Source organism: Ostrea edulis, chromosome 2 (genome assembly GCF_947568905.1).
Source record: "Ostrea edulis chromosome 2, xbOstEdul1.1, whole genome shotgun sequence".
Classification (NCBI taxonomy): domain Eukaryota; kingdom Metazoa; phylum Mollusca; class Bivalvia; order Ostreida; family Ostreidae; genus Ostrea; species Ostrea edulis.
Genome location: NC_079165.1, coordinates 62,438,321 through 62,453,086, shown reverse-complemented (window position 1 = coordinate 62,453,086; position 14,766 = coordinate 62,438,321). Strand labels below are relative to the sequence as shown.

The window sequence follows — 14,766 nt, the reverse complement described above, 5'->3', positions numbered from 1 at the left end:
GAAACACATCAGATTGCATTCGCCTCAATGAAACGTAGCTTGTATTGCAAACATCCGTCGTGAGCTCTTTATCTTGACCAGGTAAACGGAGTAATCTGTAGTCAAATTAGTTATACAAAGAACGGCCTAATATTTGGTATGAAACACGTCAGACAACTTCAGCCTGATGACAGGTTGTATTGGTAAATTAGATCGTTATATCGACCATAGATTTGGCTAAATGCTGACTTTAAACGAGACCTTAGAAACCCCTATAACATCAACTTGTTTGTCATTAGCCTGCCTCGATTTAAAAACTTGTCGTACGCAGAACAAACTCTTCCATATCAATTCAGTTGAGAGATATAAACACCATATTCAGGTGATAATGGATTATTGCATGACGTATGACACCCGTTTTTTTTAAAGTCATATAACTGACAACTCAACTGTATGACAAACGGGATGATTTGAGCTTCTCCATCGTCAACTTCCCATATTTATGTAGCAATATTCCATTATCACCTGCATATGGTGTTTATATCTCTCAACTGATTAGATACGCAAGGGCTTGTTCTGCGTATAGTCAGTTTTTAAATCGAGGCAAGCTACTGATAGATAAACAAGTTGATGGTACAGGGGTTTCAACAGTCTCGATTGAAGTCAGCGTTTCGAAAATTCTATGGTCGTTATAACGGTCTAGTTCATCAATACAACCTATCATTGGGTCAAATGCTGTCTGACATGTTTCATACCGATTCTTAGGCCGTTCTTGGCACACTGATTTTGACTACGGATATCTCCGTTTACCTGATCAGGATATAGGGCTCACGGCGGGTGTGACCAACTATTTATTTTATATTGCTTGTAGGAGTTATGAGATTGATCACTTCGTTATCTTCACCTTTCATACAAAAGACACGTGACTTTTCACCTTTAATTCCGGGTCCTTGGTGAAAGAATGGCCACTATCCATGTTTAGTGTCTGGTTTGACACGACATCGGGATCGAGAATTAAACAAATTTTAATTACTTTGTTTGCAGGGTGAATTATTTTTTTTAAGTGGGCCCCTTTGTTATTCATGTATATTTTATCATCTCTAGAGGTGAGCACAAAATAAATGTAAGGTCTGGGTGGTAACATAGAATTATGCTTGAAATGCACATAAATATTGATACATTGTAAGTTGTTAATAACTGATTTTCTTGATGAAGTGAAAAGCAAAGGCTTGTGTACGTGTAGTAATCCGTACAGGGTGTTGAGAAATAGTGAAAATCTATTCATGTCTTCTTTTTTTTTTCTCTTTTACATTTGTTTAAAATCAAACTTTCGATTGCACAATACTAAAATATTCATTGTTTCAATTTCACTTGCCATTTACATTGTAAAGCGTCCCGTTTCCTTGTTTAAATCCCCGCAATCCTCAAACCTTTGGCATACCACATCATCAGTTTCCGGAAACCAAGCATATCACATGAAGTAATGTAAAATGATGTAACATACTGGGTATGATTCAACACTCTATATGAAAGTTTAATCAACAAGGTATAAAATTCAATACAATTTTAAAAAAATCAAAATATAACTCCAGAATTCGTACACTGTGGTTTCACAATTATCAAGAGACATCGAACTCTTTCCTCACAGTCATAGCAAATTTTTTTTAATGAGATAAATGTTTTGAATTACTTCAACACATAATCATAACGTCAATATTCACCATAAAGCTGTTTATTGTATACAAACTAGCAACGAATGGCGACGAAATGATTCATTAAATTTTGATAATCTCTTGCTTGTAAATACGATAAGAATTGATCGCGGAGTCGAACGTTTAATCAATAAGTTTACCTGTCAAATTGTTGCACCAAACAGTGTCACCATCGATACATCTCCGTCCCAAGATGTGCTGAAATTGCGAAAGTGTCTCCATTTTGTCATTAGAAACATAACGGGTTTGATTGGAATTACAAAATGAAATATTTCAAAGTAAGTTTTACATACTAGTATATATCAGGAAAAATACCTTATTCATATTGATTACTTAGTTTTACTTCACAGAAATCAATATTAAGGAGATATTTAACTATATGTATAGTTAATTAGAGTTCACGACACTCAGTAATAGCAAAAATGATAAGCAAAAATAATTTGAATTGTCGTTCAGTTTCGTTGCAAATGTGAAACAATTCCTTGGTTTTGAAATCCTTGAATTTAAAAGCAATTTGGGCTCAGTGATACACTAATGAGCTAGTGCAATGCAACAATAAATTTCATGCATTAGCATAAACTGAGAAGGCTTTGTTACATGAAATGATGATTTATATGAAAACATTCTATATGAAAACATTCTATCTGATGGTTAAAAATGTTTAATTGGTCACGGTTTTTTTGGTTTTCGTCGTACTATTAAACTGGGTGATTAATAAATATCTGATCCGGTGTTAAACTCCTTCAACTTTTGAGTCAGTTCTATATTCATTCTCAACCAAGTTATCAAAAGGACGCGGCTTCAAAAGATCGATGCCTTTTTCTTTAGTCCAATCGATTTTCACTCGAGCAATGTTGTCATTTCATATAATCCAGCGGCAAAACAGAAGGAGGTAAATAGTTGGAGGTCATATATGGACTTATGTCACGCTCCATCCCCATAGATAATGCACAATTTGGATCCAGGAACCGCTGTCCTCTACTTGATACCTACAATTTCTATTTTCCTGACGATGACGATATTTCTTAGCTTCTCCTTTTGGAGATATCGCATGAAGAAGGAGAAAGCTCGACAGTCCCAGCGAGACTACTTGGATTTGGATTTCGCTATGGAACGCCCACGAATCGGTGCTCTTAGTTGCCAGACCCATGGACACCACTGGACGGATCTTATGCAGAGCTTTTCAGCCAGCCAAATAAGAAACATAATAATGAGAGAGTTTAATGCGGATCGCCGAAAACAGTTTGGTTGGTCATGTTGTTTTTTAATTTTTTACACACTGAACTTCAGTAAAATGTAGTTGTTTTTAACGACCTATTTTTTTCCCATTTATTATTTTCAGAGACTCTTAAGGAAGAATATGAGAATTCGTCGGGATCTGAGAAAAACATATTTTCTTTACAAGTTGACCCAGCACAATCTGGGTCATCCAGAAAGCGAAGAGATGGTACATCGTCTAAATGCTACCAAGAATCTCAAGGTTATCTCTCCCAGAACCAACCCTCAAATTCATCTAGTGCACAAATGAATTATAGCGAACACAATGCAACAGAGAAAAATAGATTTGAAAATTTTTATTACGACGAAAATTTTACTGTCCCAAATCAAAAGAAGAAAAAGTCCGAGAGAAAAACCAGGAAGAAAAAAAGAAGAAAATTACTCAGTTTCGACTCAAGAAGAGAAGAAAAGGACGACGAATTCATAAGTCAGTTAAAGATTTCCAATGACAGAGTCAATACACCTGTGTCTTTGAGTCCAGTTCATTGTGATAAAAAACAATTCATACAAAAGCCGCTGTTTACAGTGGACATTGGCAGTATTTCTGAAGAGAAGAGGAACGAAGCTACATGTACCTATATTTCCGAAGGAGTAAATCCAAGCTATCCGCTTGGACCTATGGATAATAATCAGTGTCAATTTTCCAACACGTGGAAGACACAACGATCCTATGATAACAAGGATATTCAATACGAAGGAGTAAAAATTGGTAGGTCCTGTTAAGGGAAAACTATGGAATACATGAATATATACATTGCTTATAGTTTGTTGCTGAACCAGTCGATGAGGTGATATGAAACCAAAAGTAGATAATAAATGTATATATTCTGATTTAAAATAAAATCATTTTTTTAGAATTGGAAATATTGATTTGGTTCATGGGCAAGACACAAGAGTAGGTAACACACTGTAAAATCAATTGTCCATAAACTCTAACGACAATAAAAGAAGCGCCAATTCACAACTTTTTTTTTTTTATAAAGAAGGATGTAATAAACGAATATTGGTATCAAAGAGCAGGTATGCCAATTTTATGTCTGTGATGTCGCATCATGGTTCTGCTTTCAGTCAGGACAAAGTAAAATCTAATGTATTAAAATGTTTTTCAATTAGATTCCCAAGTATATGTATTTTTTAAAAAATGTTCGAGTTCAATTAATTTTTAATCAGTTTAATATTGATCTGTTGCGTCTATGAGCGACGGAAACTTTTAAAGTCCGTCGCTTCTCCAAGATAAAAATGCTATAGTTTCAAGAAAAGGTACAAATAGTTTTAAGCTGAAGAGTTTGCTTGATCGACTTTCGATTAGTTTATATTTTCAAACGTTCAAATAATTGATCGAATTGAAAATTTATCTTGTTGATCATCAGGTCCTGAAAACAGCATGTTTTAATACTATAAAACTACATTAATATCTTGTATGATCTTTTCATATTTTAATTTCATAAAAATGTTTCTGTATGTTAAATTAGACTAAATACACTCATTATCTACTTAAAATGTCAGCCCAATCCACCGAACATTACAGTAAACAACAAACTAAAAGCAATCTGAGATCAAATACTTTACGTACCCTTGTTACTCTGATTAGAGAGGAAAAATCGAACGGATTTCTTGTTTTCAGAGGGTTACTTTGACAACTATCTCACGAGAGTAAATTACCGGAAATGTTAATTCTTGCAAGCCACAAGAATAAAATATTTACAGCATGTTTGTTACTGGATCCGATAAAGTGCATATGTTCCCCATATTCTAATCAAGCTTATGTTGAAATTGAATTCCATGTATATCAAGTACTGAAAATTAAATGGATTTCATAATGGATTGAAAACTGATAATGCTTTTATTGTATTGATCCATAGTGGAATATGATGACTTATCCAGTTTTACTTGTTAAATCGATTGGAAAAAACTACACTTTTTTGGCACGCTGTTTTTGGCTATATTTAGCTCTAAAACTTCATAGTTATTTCGGATTTCAAACATTTCGGGTGAGCATCACTGAAGAGACATTATTTGTCGAAATGCGCATCTGGTGCATCAAAATTGGTACTGTATAAGTTTTACATTATGACCCCTGGGTCGAGGCCTCTGCTGGTGGACTTGTTAGTCCCCGAGGGTCTCTACAGCCCAGTAGCTAAGTACTTCGTTACTAGCTTGAAAATATGGATGTATATTTAATTGCTGTTATAAAATTTAGAAATTCATTCAAAATTAAGGATTATCTCCCTCATGCATAGCTCTTATTCTTGGACGAATTTGGCTCCACTTTTTTGGCACGCTGGTTTTAGCTATATTTAGCTCTAAAACTTCATAGTTATTTCGGATTTCAAACATTTCGGTTGAGCATCACTGTAGAGACATTATTTGTCGAAATGCGCATCTGGTGCATCAAAATTGGTACCGTATAAGTTTTACATTGATATGTATATCAAGTCTCTGTTAGGATGAATCCCGGTAGTGCCGACAAAAGCAGATAATTGAAAACTTCAAAATTTTCTTCTCTTACAGCTTCAATGCAAAACTTATACGGTACCAATTTTGATGCACCAGATGCGCATTTCGACAAATAATGTCTCTTCAGTGATGCTCACCCGAAATGTTTGAAATCCGAAATAACTATGAAGTTTTAGAGCTAAATATAGCCAAAACAGCGTGCCAAAAAAGTGAAGCCAAATTCGTCCAATCTGTTTTCTATGAAACTTGATAAAATGCACAAACATTTTAGTTTTCAAGAGCATACGAGTTATATCTAAAAATAACTAAAATGTTGTCCTTGCAATCAAAGGTTAGAATTGAATTTGCGGTATTCAAATAAAAGTTACTGAGATGGCAGTACAAAATAACCCACATTTACAAACTTTAAGCCTAATGCACAGCCCAAAAATACTTTACTTTCATAATCATAACGTGTATGGGAGCAGATAGAGTGTAGTGTGGCCCACGCATGTTCTCAAGCGTAAACATGACTAATTCCTTCTTCACACCTTCATTGTTTGACATCGTCGGATATCCATGGCTGATTTCGTCCTTCTACTAATCACCTGCATAGTTTATTGATATGCACGAATTCTTTGCCAGATAACTTAATGGGGTTCGAATCACTTAGGTTTTGTTCTTCGCATACGTGTACATGTATATGACATTACTCGCTTCCCGAAATACTTATAAATATTGAACTACTGTATAATGTACGGATTCACTGTTCTCCATTGCTGTATTCAACGATTTAGATTTCAGATTAATTATGAGTATACGTTCTTTGCAAAGGACAGTGACCTTAAGGATGCATAACACATGTGTTTTCATAAATCTTTAAATTTCAAAACATGTTCTTACATGTATAGAATTATAAACCTCAAAAACATCAGACACCTCATTAAACATGATGCTTTTAAGTGTTTGCAAACGGATTGTTATTGTGATTATTTCATTTACTGAGTTTTCTATTTTTTTCTCCTTCGAAGCAGAAGATTGCCAGAGAAATTTGCCCGAAGAAAAATCAACGGAAAGGTTGTTTTGGTTGAGGACTGATGATGTTGCCCAGACCCCTCTTTAGCTATACAGCTATCGTCCGTCCATATTCCACATGTCTGTGATGCTTAAAACTTATTACAATATTGACCAAATCCTGGAAGTTGTCAGTTGATGATATAGTATTACACTGCGTTGATTTGTTATATTGTATGTATTAATCGAAGTTTGTTTGTCTGTGATATTTATGTACATGTACTTGTAGCCAGCCGAGTTAAAATCTACAAGGTTCAGATTTATGGGACATTAAATTAACATATACTCAAATAATTATAGGTATTACTAATTATTTGAAAACATCTTCAATTGAATCAATGCCTGCATGAATTCCATTACTGATGTCATTAAATGAATTATACACATCTTAAAGGAATGTACTAATGCATGTAATGACTCAATTAATGATAGTATCAATTATCTAATTCTGTTGAGTGTACCCGTAATTAAGAGAGAGCTAGAGAGAGCAAAACAATTTCTAATGATCTCTGACTTATAAAGATATTTTCATTCAATTGTCGCGCTCAATGATTCAATCACGGGGTATGGGTTAATTTGGTCTTTTACACAGTACGTGATAAAAGAGCAGTGGATTTTTAATAAAAACCAAAATGAAAACCGCTGTGTTTCAATTCACAATTTCACTTTATTCACTCAAGCCACTTGTACACAATTGCCCATGAATCACAATAAAGATTAAAAAATAAAAGTAATGAGATATAAAAGTAAAAATAATAGGGTACATGTAGGCAGCTACGTACGTTAGGGGTACAGACTAAATCTTAGAGTTTAAGAACATGCATGCATTGTTTCTTTAAAAGTGATTTCACATCAGTTTTTGACATCAGATCAATTTTCCTTAGGTACAGATACATGGTAAAAATTAGAAAATTCTATTACGTTCAACTCATGGAAATATTTTTAGTTCAAATAGTTTATATATATATATATATATATATATATATATATATATATACATACTTGACAATGTCTAAAAGAAAGTGAAATTCGACGGCAACTTGCCTTGAATTACGAAGTATACATAATCTGTCTTAACAGAGTACATGACCGCCTCTACACCTCTGCTGATGAGCCGAAGTTCGAAATTTGATTTTTAAAAATCCTGAATTTCTGAGGAAAAAATATTCAAGTATTTTTTAAATCTCAAATTTTGGATTAAGAATTTATGATTACTACCTCTAGAACTGTTATCACAATACCACTTTTGTATGACGTGGTCTCTTATTCTTTGCTTTACTGCAACAGTAATCCTTTGGTGTTCATACAACACATAAGTTCTATAGTGAATAAATATCTATATAAAATGAGTACGAGTTTGTTTTCTGAATTGATAAATAATTTAAACCAGCATGAAGTCATTCTAGTATAAATAGTAACACAAAGGGGGAAACGGCCAGTTTGACTATACGAGTTTTGCAACTGATTTATGTCAACATGAAACTGACGTATGTTGACATGCAAGGTAATTATGTGGACGTGCTTGGTGATTATGTCAGAATATGCAACTTTCTTCGTTGTAACTCTCCTGACCTACGTGTAGCATTTTGACACAAATAAGTCGTATGTTAGCATCTTTATCCTTGTTGACTTAATGACGTCACCAGCTCTCGTTGAAGAGCCACAGATTAAGCTCTATATAGGCATCAAACTCAAAAAAGAGGCTGTGGGGGTTTTATATCGTGCCAACGCCTACCAAGTCATGGTGCCTCCGTTATTGAAAGGTCATACCCGAAAGACCTGTGACTTTCACTTTAAATGCCAAACCCTTGACGAAGGAAACAGTGACTACCTATGTTAAACAAGTAAGGGTTGACACGTCGCCGACCTCGAGAAACGAACGTGAAACTTCTCAATTCCGAAGTGAGCACCAAACCATTGTGTGTAGACGTATTGCACGCTTCCTTGTTTATTGATCAAAGTTAATAACTTTCGTCATATACAGTATAGCTAAAATCATACAAATTATCACTATCCGAAAATTGACTTTAAAACAATTTGTCGGTAAAAGACACTAACAATTAAATATCAAGTATCAGAATCCGAATTATCACATTAAACGAATGTGTCAGTAAGACATAATTACACGTACAGTTAAGTATTAAATCTATTGTTTTAACAAATAATCAGACGGTTTACCAAGTGCTAGATTGTCAGGAAGAACAGTTCACATATTTAAAATCGAACCGTGTGTTAATGAACAATATACAATACAATATACATGCAAGTTTAAGGGGAACATACCGAAGAGATAACAAACTACTCCATGTAAATACTATTTAGTACATGTCTATAATATAGATGGCAGCTGTGAGGAGGTCAAACTTCACAAGTGCAGAGGATTAAATTAATCACTCCTCGAAACTACCCCACGACAAGTTTCATCTCGACGTAAAATTACGATGTTCTACATAAGCGTTTAAGTGTAATCATGCCCAAAATTCAGAGATGAATTGTTTAACGAAATTAGATCGGCTACTCAGCCTGAATTATACTTTACTGGGGGGAGATATAACTCACTTTCATGTGCATGTATTTCAGAACATCATCTAGTCATTTTAATTTATATTTACTTACTTATGATTTTGTGATATACTCCAATAATCATATTAGTCTACAACTGATGTTTTAAATAGTAGAGTATACAATAAAAAGTCACATATAATTACATCTTTGTGTAATATAACGAGAGAGGCCGTACTGGAGTACAGCCCTATTACAAAGTGTTATAATGAGATGTGTGTGTTGATATCTAATTTAGTGTAATCACAATTATCTTTCACACATTTTGTATTTTTCATTTCCATTTGTAAAATCGTCTATCTATCTAAAGTTTGATATATGTTACACTCCATTGTTAATAACATCTTGCTATATTTTTGTAATTTGTGTGTATTAAATTGTTTATTGACATGACTATCATTCTTAAAGTAAACAAAATATGTAAATTGAATTTAAAGAATGACAAAACGTTTTATAAATTACAAGTATCTGTGTAAAGTAAGAGTTAATTTTATATAAAAGTCGGATATCATTTCGTATAGAATAAGAGATAATTTTGTTGTGATCTTTTTTTTTATTATTATAAAGCAACTGATAGGAGGTATTTTGCTTTTAGCAACATAGGGAAGTTGATCACGTCTTCATGAATCAATACAAGGCTTCAACACAAACAATATTGATACAAAACAGCGCTAGCCAAATGTTGCAGACACACCTGTCGTAACCAACCCCTTTAATTGATTTTGTATTTATCAAACAGGTAAAATAAATATGATAATTACCGACATGCTAATATTCGATTTTGATAACAACCAAGGATAATCTGGCTTATATGTAAATTTTAATGAAACATTTTTGTTCTTACGTAACAGTAACGCTGATCTGGGATTTTTAAACAGCAAGGTTTACCTGATCTACGGCTATTTTTATCTCTGTTCAGGTAAGGTGACCGACGTGTGCATTTCCCTTATTGACATTAGTCATAAAATGTACAACACGTAAAAAAGGTTAATCAAGGACGAGACCATCATATAGTGTGTGATTGTAGCCCATCTTATTACCTGTCAAAATGCAGGTGAGAAGGAAATCTACTACAGGTGAAATCTACGAAAGGTAAGAACTCACTGTTATTTTTGTCAGCTTTGTAATTCATTTTAAAATTCTCCCAAACATTGATATTTACTCCAAATCAATACATTTTTCTCCTTTGACGAATCATTGAAAATTGAGTTACGTTAAAGTTACACATAAGATATGATACCGTGTTTGATAACAGAGAGATGTGCATTTCGCCATATGTGGTGCCACCACCAACAACACACAAACTAACTTAAGTAAATATATGTCTAAATGTCTAAGTACTGTGGAAATTATTATCACTTCAACCATTATAAATGAATATTACGTTAAATGTACATAGAAGACACGTATCAAATCACACTCGTATATCTATCTTTATAGATAAAAGGTATTGACATACTGTATTACTGATGGACATTTAATGATCATGGTTAGCCAAGAGAACTAAATAACATGGTGACGTAATTTCCTTGGGATGAAGTCAGTATTTTGTCTCATGATAGTTGCCTCGCTCTACCAAATGTTGAAAACGCATTCCTCAGGTATGTGCATGAATATTTTGAAAATTATCATCAGGAAATGTAAAAGTCTGTGACAACTAATGGCTTTATATTCTTTTTTCTAGTGTCTACAGATTCGCCGTGTGATGTTTTAAAATGTCAACATTTAAGTCCATGTATGGTTATCAACGAACTATCAAGTAATGGAACTTACAAAGCTAATGCGAAATGTCAGTGTATTGGAAGTTACGCCGGACGAAGGTGTGAGCACAAACTGTCAATATTGGAGTCCTCGGTGACAACGTCTTCTATTTCATTTACAGTCTATGTCAGCCTTTTCAAGCCAATGCCCGACTCTGTGCAATATGTTAATGATGATGTTACAATTCATTACTGGCAAAATTACAGTCAGAGCACATGCAGTATTTTTGCCGGAAAATTAGGAACCCTTCAGAAAATTCCAAATTTACTATCGGATACCGTGTACACGCTTTGTGTGGTTGGTGGTCATGTGAATTACTGCAGTCTGAAAGAACATCTAAATTCATCGTTAAGTTGTAAAGAAATCATAACCCCTGTTAGTGACCCACTGCATGATAAACTTCAGAAGGAGTGGATAATTCCGGTTATCATAGTGTGTGGCATCATGGTAATATTCTCTGGTGCCTGTTTATGTCATGTGATCAATTGTAGAAAGCGAGAAAAGATGCACCATAAAAAGAAACGTCCTAAAGAAAAGTCGCGCAATGGAGAACTAGATTTCTTTCTTCCCATGGGTGATGTTCATGAACATGTGCCAAATGTTTCTGAGGGAACTGCTGATGTGCCAACGTTTCCAAAGTTAGTACCAGTAGTTCGACCTCCTAAAAGTCCTGGAAGACTTCCCTATAAGATAAGCGAACAGAACTTGGGCTATTCCTCCTTTACTCTGAGGAATAGTAAATCATACCCTCTGAAAACAGTATTTGAGTACAGTGGGGAACAATGCCCAAACGACGAGATTGGTGCTTTAATACCACCCAATAAAGAAAATATTTAAACCACTAATCTTTTTACCTAAATAATCCAATCTAGTACGAAGTTTTATTTCCTGGATTAGTTCCAGTAAATGCGTCAAATACTTATATTTCACTGTCCTTAATGGACTTGAATTCATGATTTGGCTTTTTGTTTTGTATTTTATGTTGTTTTTAAAGTTCTTTTCATCAATATTCTAACGATAGAGATATCACGAAAACTTGGTTGGACATGCATTCAATTCAATATCCCAAAATACTCTGTCCTCATGCAAATTTGAATATTTTATAACAGAACCTGTGGGATCCATTGCGTTAAATACTCATCGTGGATTTAGATGGCTTGCATAATCATTGTAATATAATGGTCATCATCCATTTTTCTACATACATGTACATCCATTGGTGTTGTTTTCGCAACGATACTAAACAAGCTGCATTTAAATTGTATGTAGCGCACAGCGAATATATGAAAGTAAGCTGGTAAGTAGCTTGAGAAAAAAAAAAAACAACAAACAAACAACAACAAAAACAAAGGGAAAAAAAACCCAATTGCATGGATATGTAAACGTAAAAAGTTGGACCATATTTAAACAAAGGAGTAATATTTGGAAACAGTGTTTATTTAAAGCTTTTTTTTTTTAAAACTAAAAGAAACTTCAAGGGCGTTAGCTCGTTTAATTGTACAAAAAGCAACACTTTATTATTTCAGTGAATGGACTCAGGATAAAATTACAGCTAGAAAAGTTAAAGGTTTCATGTTCAACCCATATCCAAATCGAAGGTTTTAAACGTTTCACAGATAATTGTCTGTGATTCACACACAAGACGGTCGGTTGATGTCTGAAGATAATTAATCTTTTCTCCATTGTGTTAAACAAGCAACCGAGATGTTCGTTCAACGACGTGTGGACATTCTTAAAATTTTCATTTATCAATGTCCTTGAAAATGAGCACAAATAATGAATAGAATCAAATTTGAAACATGCAATGGATGATCAAAAGGCAAAACATAGAACTCATGAAAGATTTACAGTAAATGCACACAAATACATAAAATGATTTATAAATCAAAGTACTGTGATTACTGAAAGACAAAGAAACACAGTTGCTTAAATGGTTTTTATTGTTCCATTTAGACAATATAAAGTTTGCTGCCAGGGTTGGGGGCCTGGATTCAACAAACTATATGTACAGTTCATTTCAAATAAACATTAAAAAAAACCCCACTTTCATACTATCATTCATACCATTACATACAGGTATATGCACATACTATATAAAATAATGATTATGTTTGAAAAAAATGTAGAGAGATTTACAATGTATGAAATACCACCAAAAAGTTATAATACTGTAATATGGTTATACTAATAATAAAGACAATTATGAATTGTTTTTAATAGACATATAAAAAATAGTATGTCGTTGTATTAGTTTCAAAAAGCATTCTAAATATTATTTTAAAGACACATGTTCCTTACTCGTCCTTAGTCACAGAAATACTTATTATCTATGTCGGGCGTGGTAGTCTAGTGATTAGGGCGTTCGCTTTACATACGGGAGGCCTCGGGTTCAATCATCAAACTTAAGGTCGTAATTGCTCTTTTCTAAGAGCCGGGCAATACCAGGAAAAGTCGCATGTCTCTCAGATAAGACCCTAAAAATGGAGGTCCCGTGTCACATCTACGATCTTGACTTTCACGCACAGGTCAAAATTCACCTATAGCTAAAGACGTCTAGTGAAAGCAGCCACAAAATATAGAATGGGACGGAGAAAAAGCGTTCTGAGAGTGTTTCAAGAGCAATACATGTCCCCTACCGGATATTTGGAAAAGTGAGTGGACATTTTCTAATACCAGGAAATATTATAATTTTGATTTCTTTTAAATAGATGCGGCTAATCTGACCGACTCGATTGCGAATTGGAATATGTTAAATCATATAAATCTCTCACAATAAAAAAAAATACAATAAAAATGCTGAGAAATACACAAAGAACAAGAATTAATTCAGTTACAAATTTGACTAAAAATAACTAACGAAAATGAAACTTGATATATATCTACTCATGCATTCAATAACCACGTATAAAATTCAGACTCTCAAGCTAAAATAAAGTAGAGAAAGGTTCAGGACGCCGTTTCATCAAACATCGTAACTAGTTGCGTAAGCTTAGTTTGGCGTAACTTTCTGACTAGACTAAATATTTTACGTAAGTCCGTTTCATCAAATGGCGTAAGATTAGAATTTACGCAAGTTTTCTACCAACTAGTAGAAACACTACGTCAGGTCGAACCCGTACGTAAGTACCTACGTAAGCAAAAATCATGGCCAACTGTTAGCTATTTGTAAATATATATGGAATTTTTACCGACGAGCTTTGCGTCGTGATCAATTTTTTCAAGACAGGATGCTTTTAGACGTTTACAACGATAAATATGTAAGGCCATAAGGGTTAGTTCCCTTTGAAAACTAATAAATTTATGGCTTGCCTTTACTGTATGATTATTTTTCACAAGTGTCTATCTGTACATGAATGATGAATGTACAGTGTTATTCCCAACTCCCTTTGTAAAGTAGTCCACCGTAAAGGGAACATTCACTTTGTTGTATTATATATAATTAAGCTATTTATAAATCTCTTCAAAACTTCCGCTCTAACTAACTTGGAACAATGATTAGCGAGCCCGATTCAATTCGATCTCTGTCGTATGGTGGGTGGATTTACGGGAGTGTAATGTATATTTCATGAACAGTTACTTTAAGATCTACTATTTTCCATTGTATATCTTAAATCTTGAAAAATAGCCCGTCTTAAGAGATACATCATATAACTATATTATGATAATAAAGTTCTTCCAAATAAAAAAAAGGCTCTTCGTAACAGTCTGATGCTTGACGAATTCCGGTGGTAAATGATGTGCAGAATAATCCGTACAAATATATATTTTATGTTATCAAATAAAGAAAAACATCTACATGTACATGTATATCAGGCACGAACCGGAGTGAATGGGAGGGGGTGGGGGGGGGGGGGGGTGGTGGTCACCCTGCGTTGCTACTCTACTTTCAATTTTGTACTGTAAGTGAATGAGAGGAATTTATGAATAAAAACTATTTAGTGAGGTATGATCATGAGCATTAATA

General features: G+C 33.9%; 3 protein-coding genes across 10 annotated transcripts in view; 2 read left to right on the top strand and 1 right to left on the bottom strand.

Annotated features, from left to right (window-relative positions):
* Positions 1-1,271: 1,271 nt before the first annotated feature.
* Positions 1,272-7,476, top strand: LOC125678172 (uncharacterized). 3 transcript variants are annotated; one of them, XM_048916414.2, is made up of 4 exons: positions 1,272-1,969; positions 2,567-2,938; positions 3,034-3,678; positions 6,440-7,476. In XM_048916414.2, the coding sequence occupies exons 2-4, from the start codon at positions 2,638-2,640 to the stop codon at positions 6,526-6,528; spliced, it is 1,035 nt and encodes a 344-aa protein (XP_048772371.2). In that variant the 5' UTR covers positions 1,272-1,969; positions 2,567-2,637; the 3' UTR covers positions 6,529-7,476. The 3 variants fall into 3 exon arrangements, with proteins under 3 accessions (XP_048772371.2, XP_048772368.2, XP_048772369.2); XM_048916411.2 differs by having other exon boundaries at positions 6,437-7,476; XM_048916412.2 differs by lacking the exon at positions 1,272-1,969 and having other exon boundaries at positions 2,496-2,938; positions 6,437-7,476.
* A 2,332-nt stretch (positions 7,477-9,808) lies between these two features.
* LOC125681365 (uncharacterized) lies at positions 9,809-11,647 on the top strand. Its single transcript, XM_048921413.2, has 3 exons — positions 9,809-10,133; positions 10,482-10,642; positions 10,726-11,647. The coding sequence occupies exons 2-3, from the start codon at positions 10,576-10,578 to the stop codon at positions 11,637-11,639; spliced, it is 981 nt and encodes a 326-aa protein (XP_048777370.1). The 5' UTR covers positions 9,809-10,133; positions 10,482-10,575; the 3' UTR covers positions 11,640-11,647.
* A 1,076-nt stretch (positions 11,648-12,723) lies between these two features.
* Positions 12,724-14,766, bottom strand: part of LOC125667216 (sushi, von Willebrand factor type A, EGF and pentraxin domain-containing protein 1-like) — a 33,212-nt gene continuing 31,169 nt past the window's right edge. For all 6 annotated transcript variants that reach the window (XM_056154731.1, XM_056154733.1, XM_056154735.1 and 3 more), the window contains one exon: positions 12,724-14,766. This exon is cut by the window's right edge and continues 5,255 nt beyond it. The gene's annotated coding sequence lies outside the window, so the exon portion shown is untranslated.

What these genes read in the sequence shown, in the direction of transcription:
- LOC125678172 (XM_048916411.2), top strand. Translation starts at nt 2,638, where the DNA reads ATGCACAATTTGGATCCAGGAACCGCTGTCCTCTACTTGATACCTACA. An exon ending in GGATCGCCGAAAACAGTTTG is followed by an intron (nt 2,939 to 3,033) that starts GTTGGTCATGTT and finishes TATTATTTTCAG; the next exon opens with AGACTCTTAAGGAAGAATAT. An exon ending in ATACGAAGGAGTAAAAATTG is followed by an intron (nt 3,679 to 6,436) that starts GTAGGTCCTGTT and finishes TCTCCTTCGAAG; the next exon opens with CAGAAGATTGCCAGAGAAAT.
- LOC125681365 (XM_048921413.2), top strand. Translation starts at nt 10,576, where the DNA reads ATGAAGTCAGTATTTTGTCTCATGATAGTTGCCTCGCTCTACCAAATG. An exon ending in GTTGAAAACGCATTCCTCAG is followed by an intron (nt 10,643 to 10,725) that starts GTATGTGCATGA and finishes TCTTTTTTCTAG; the next exon opens with TGTCTACAGATTCGCCGTGT.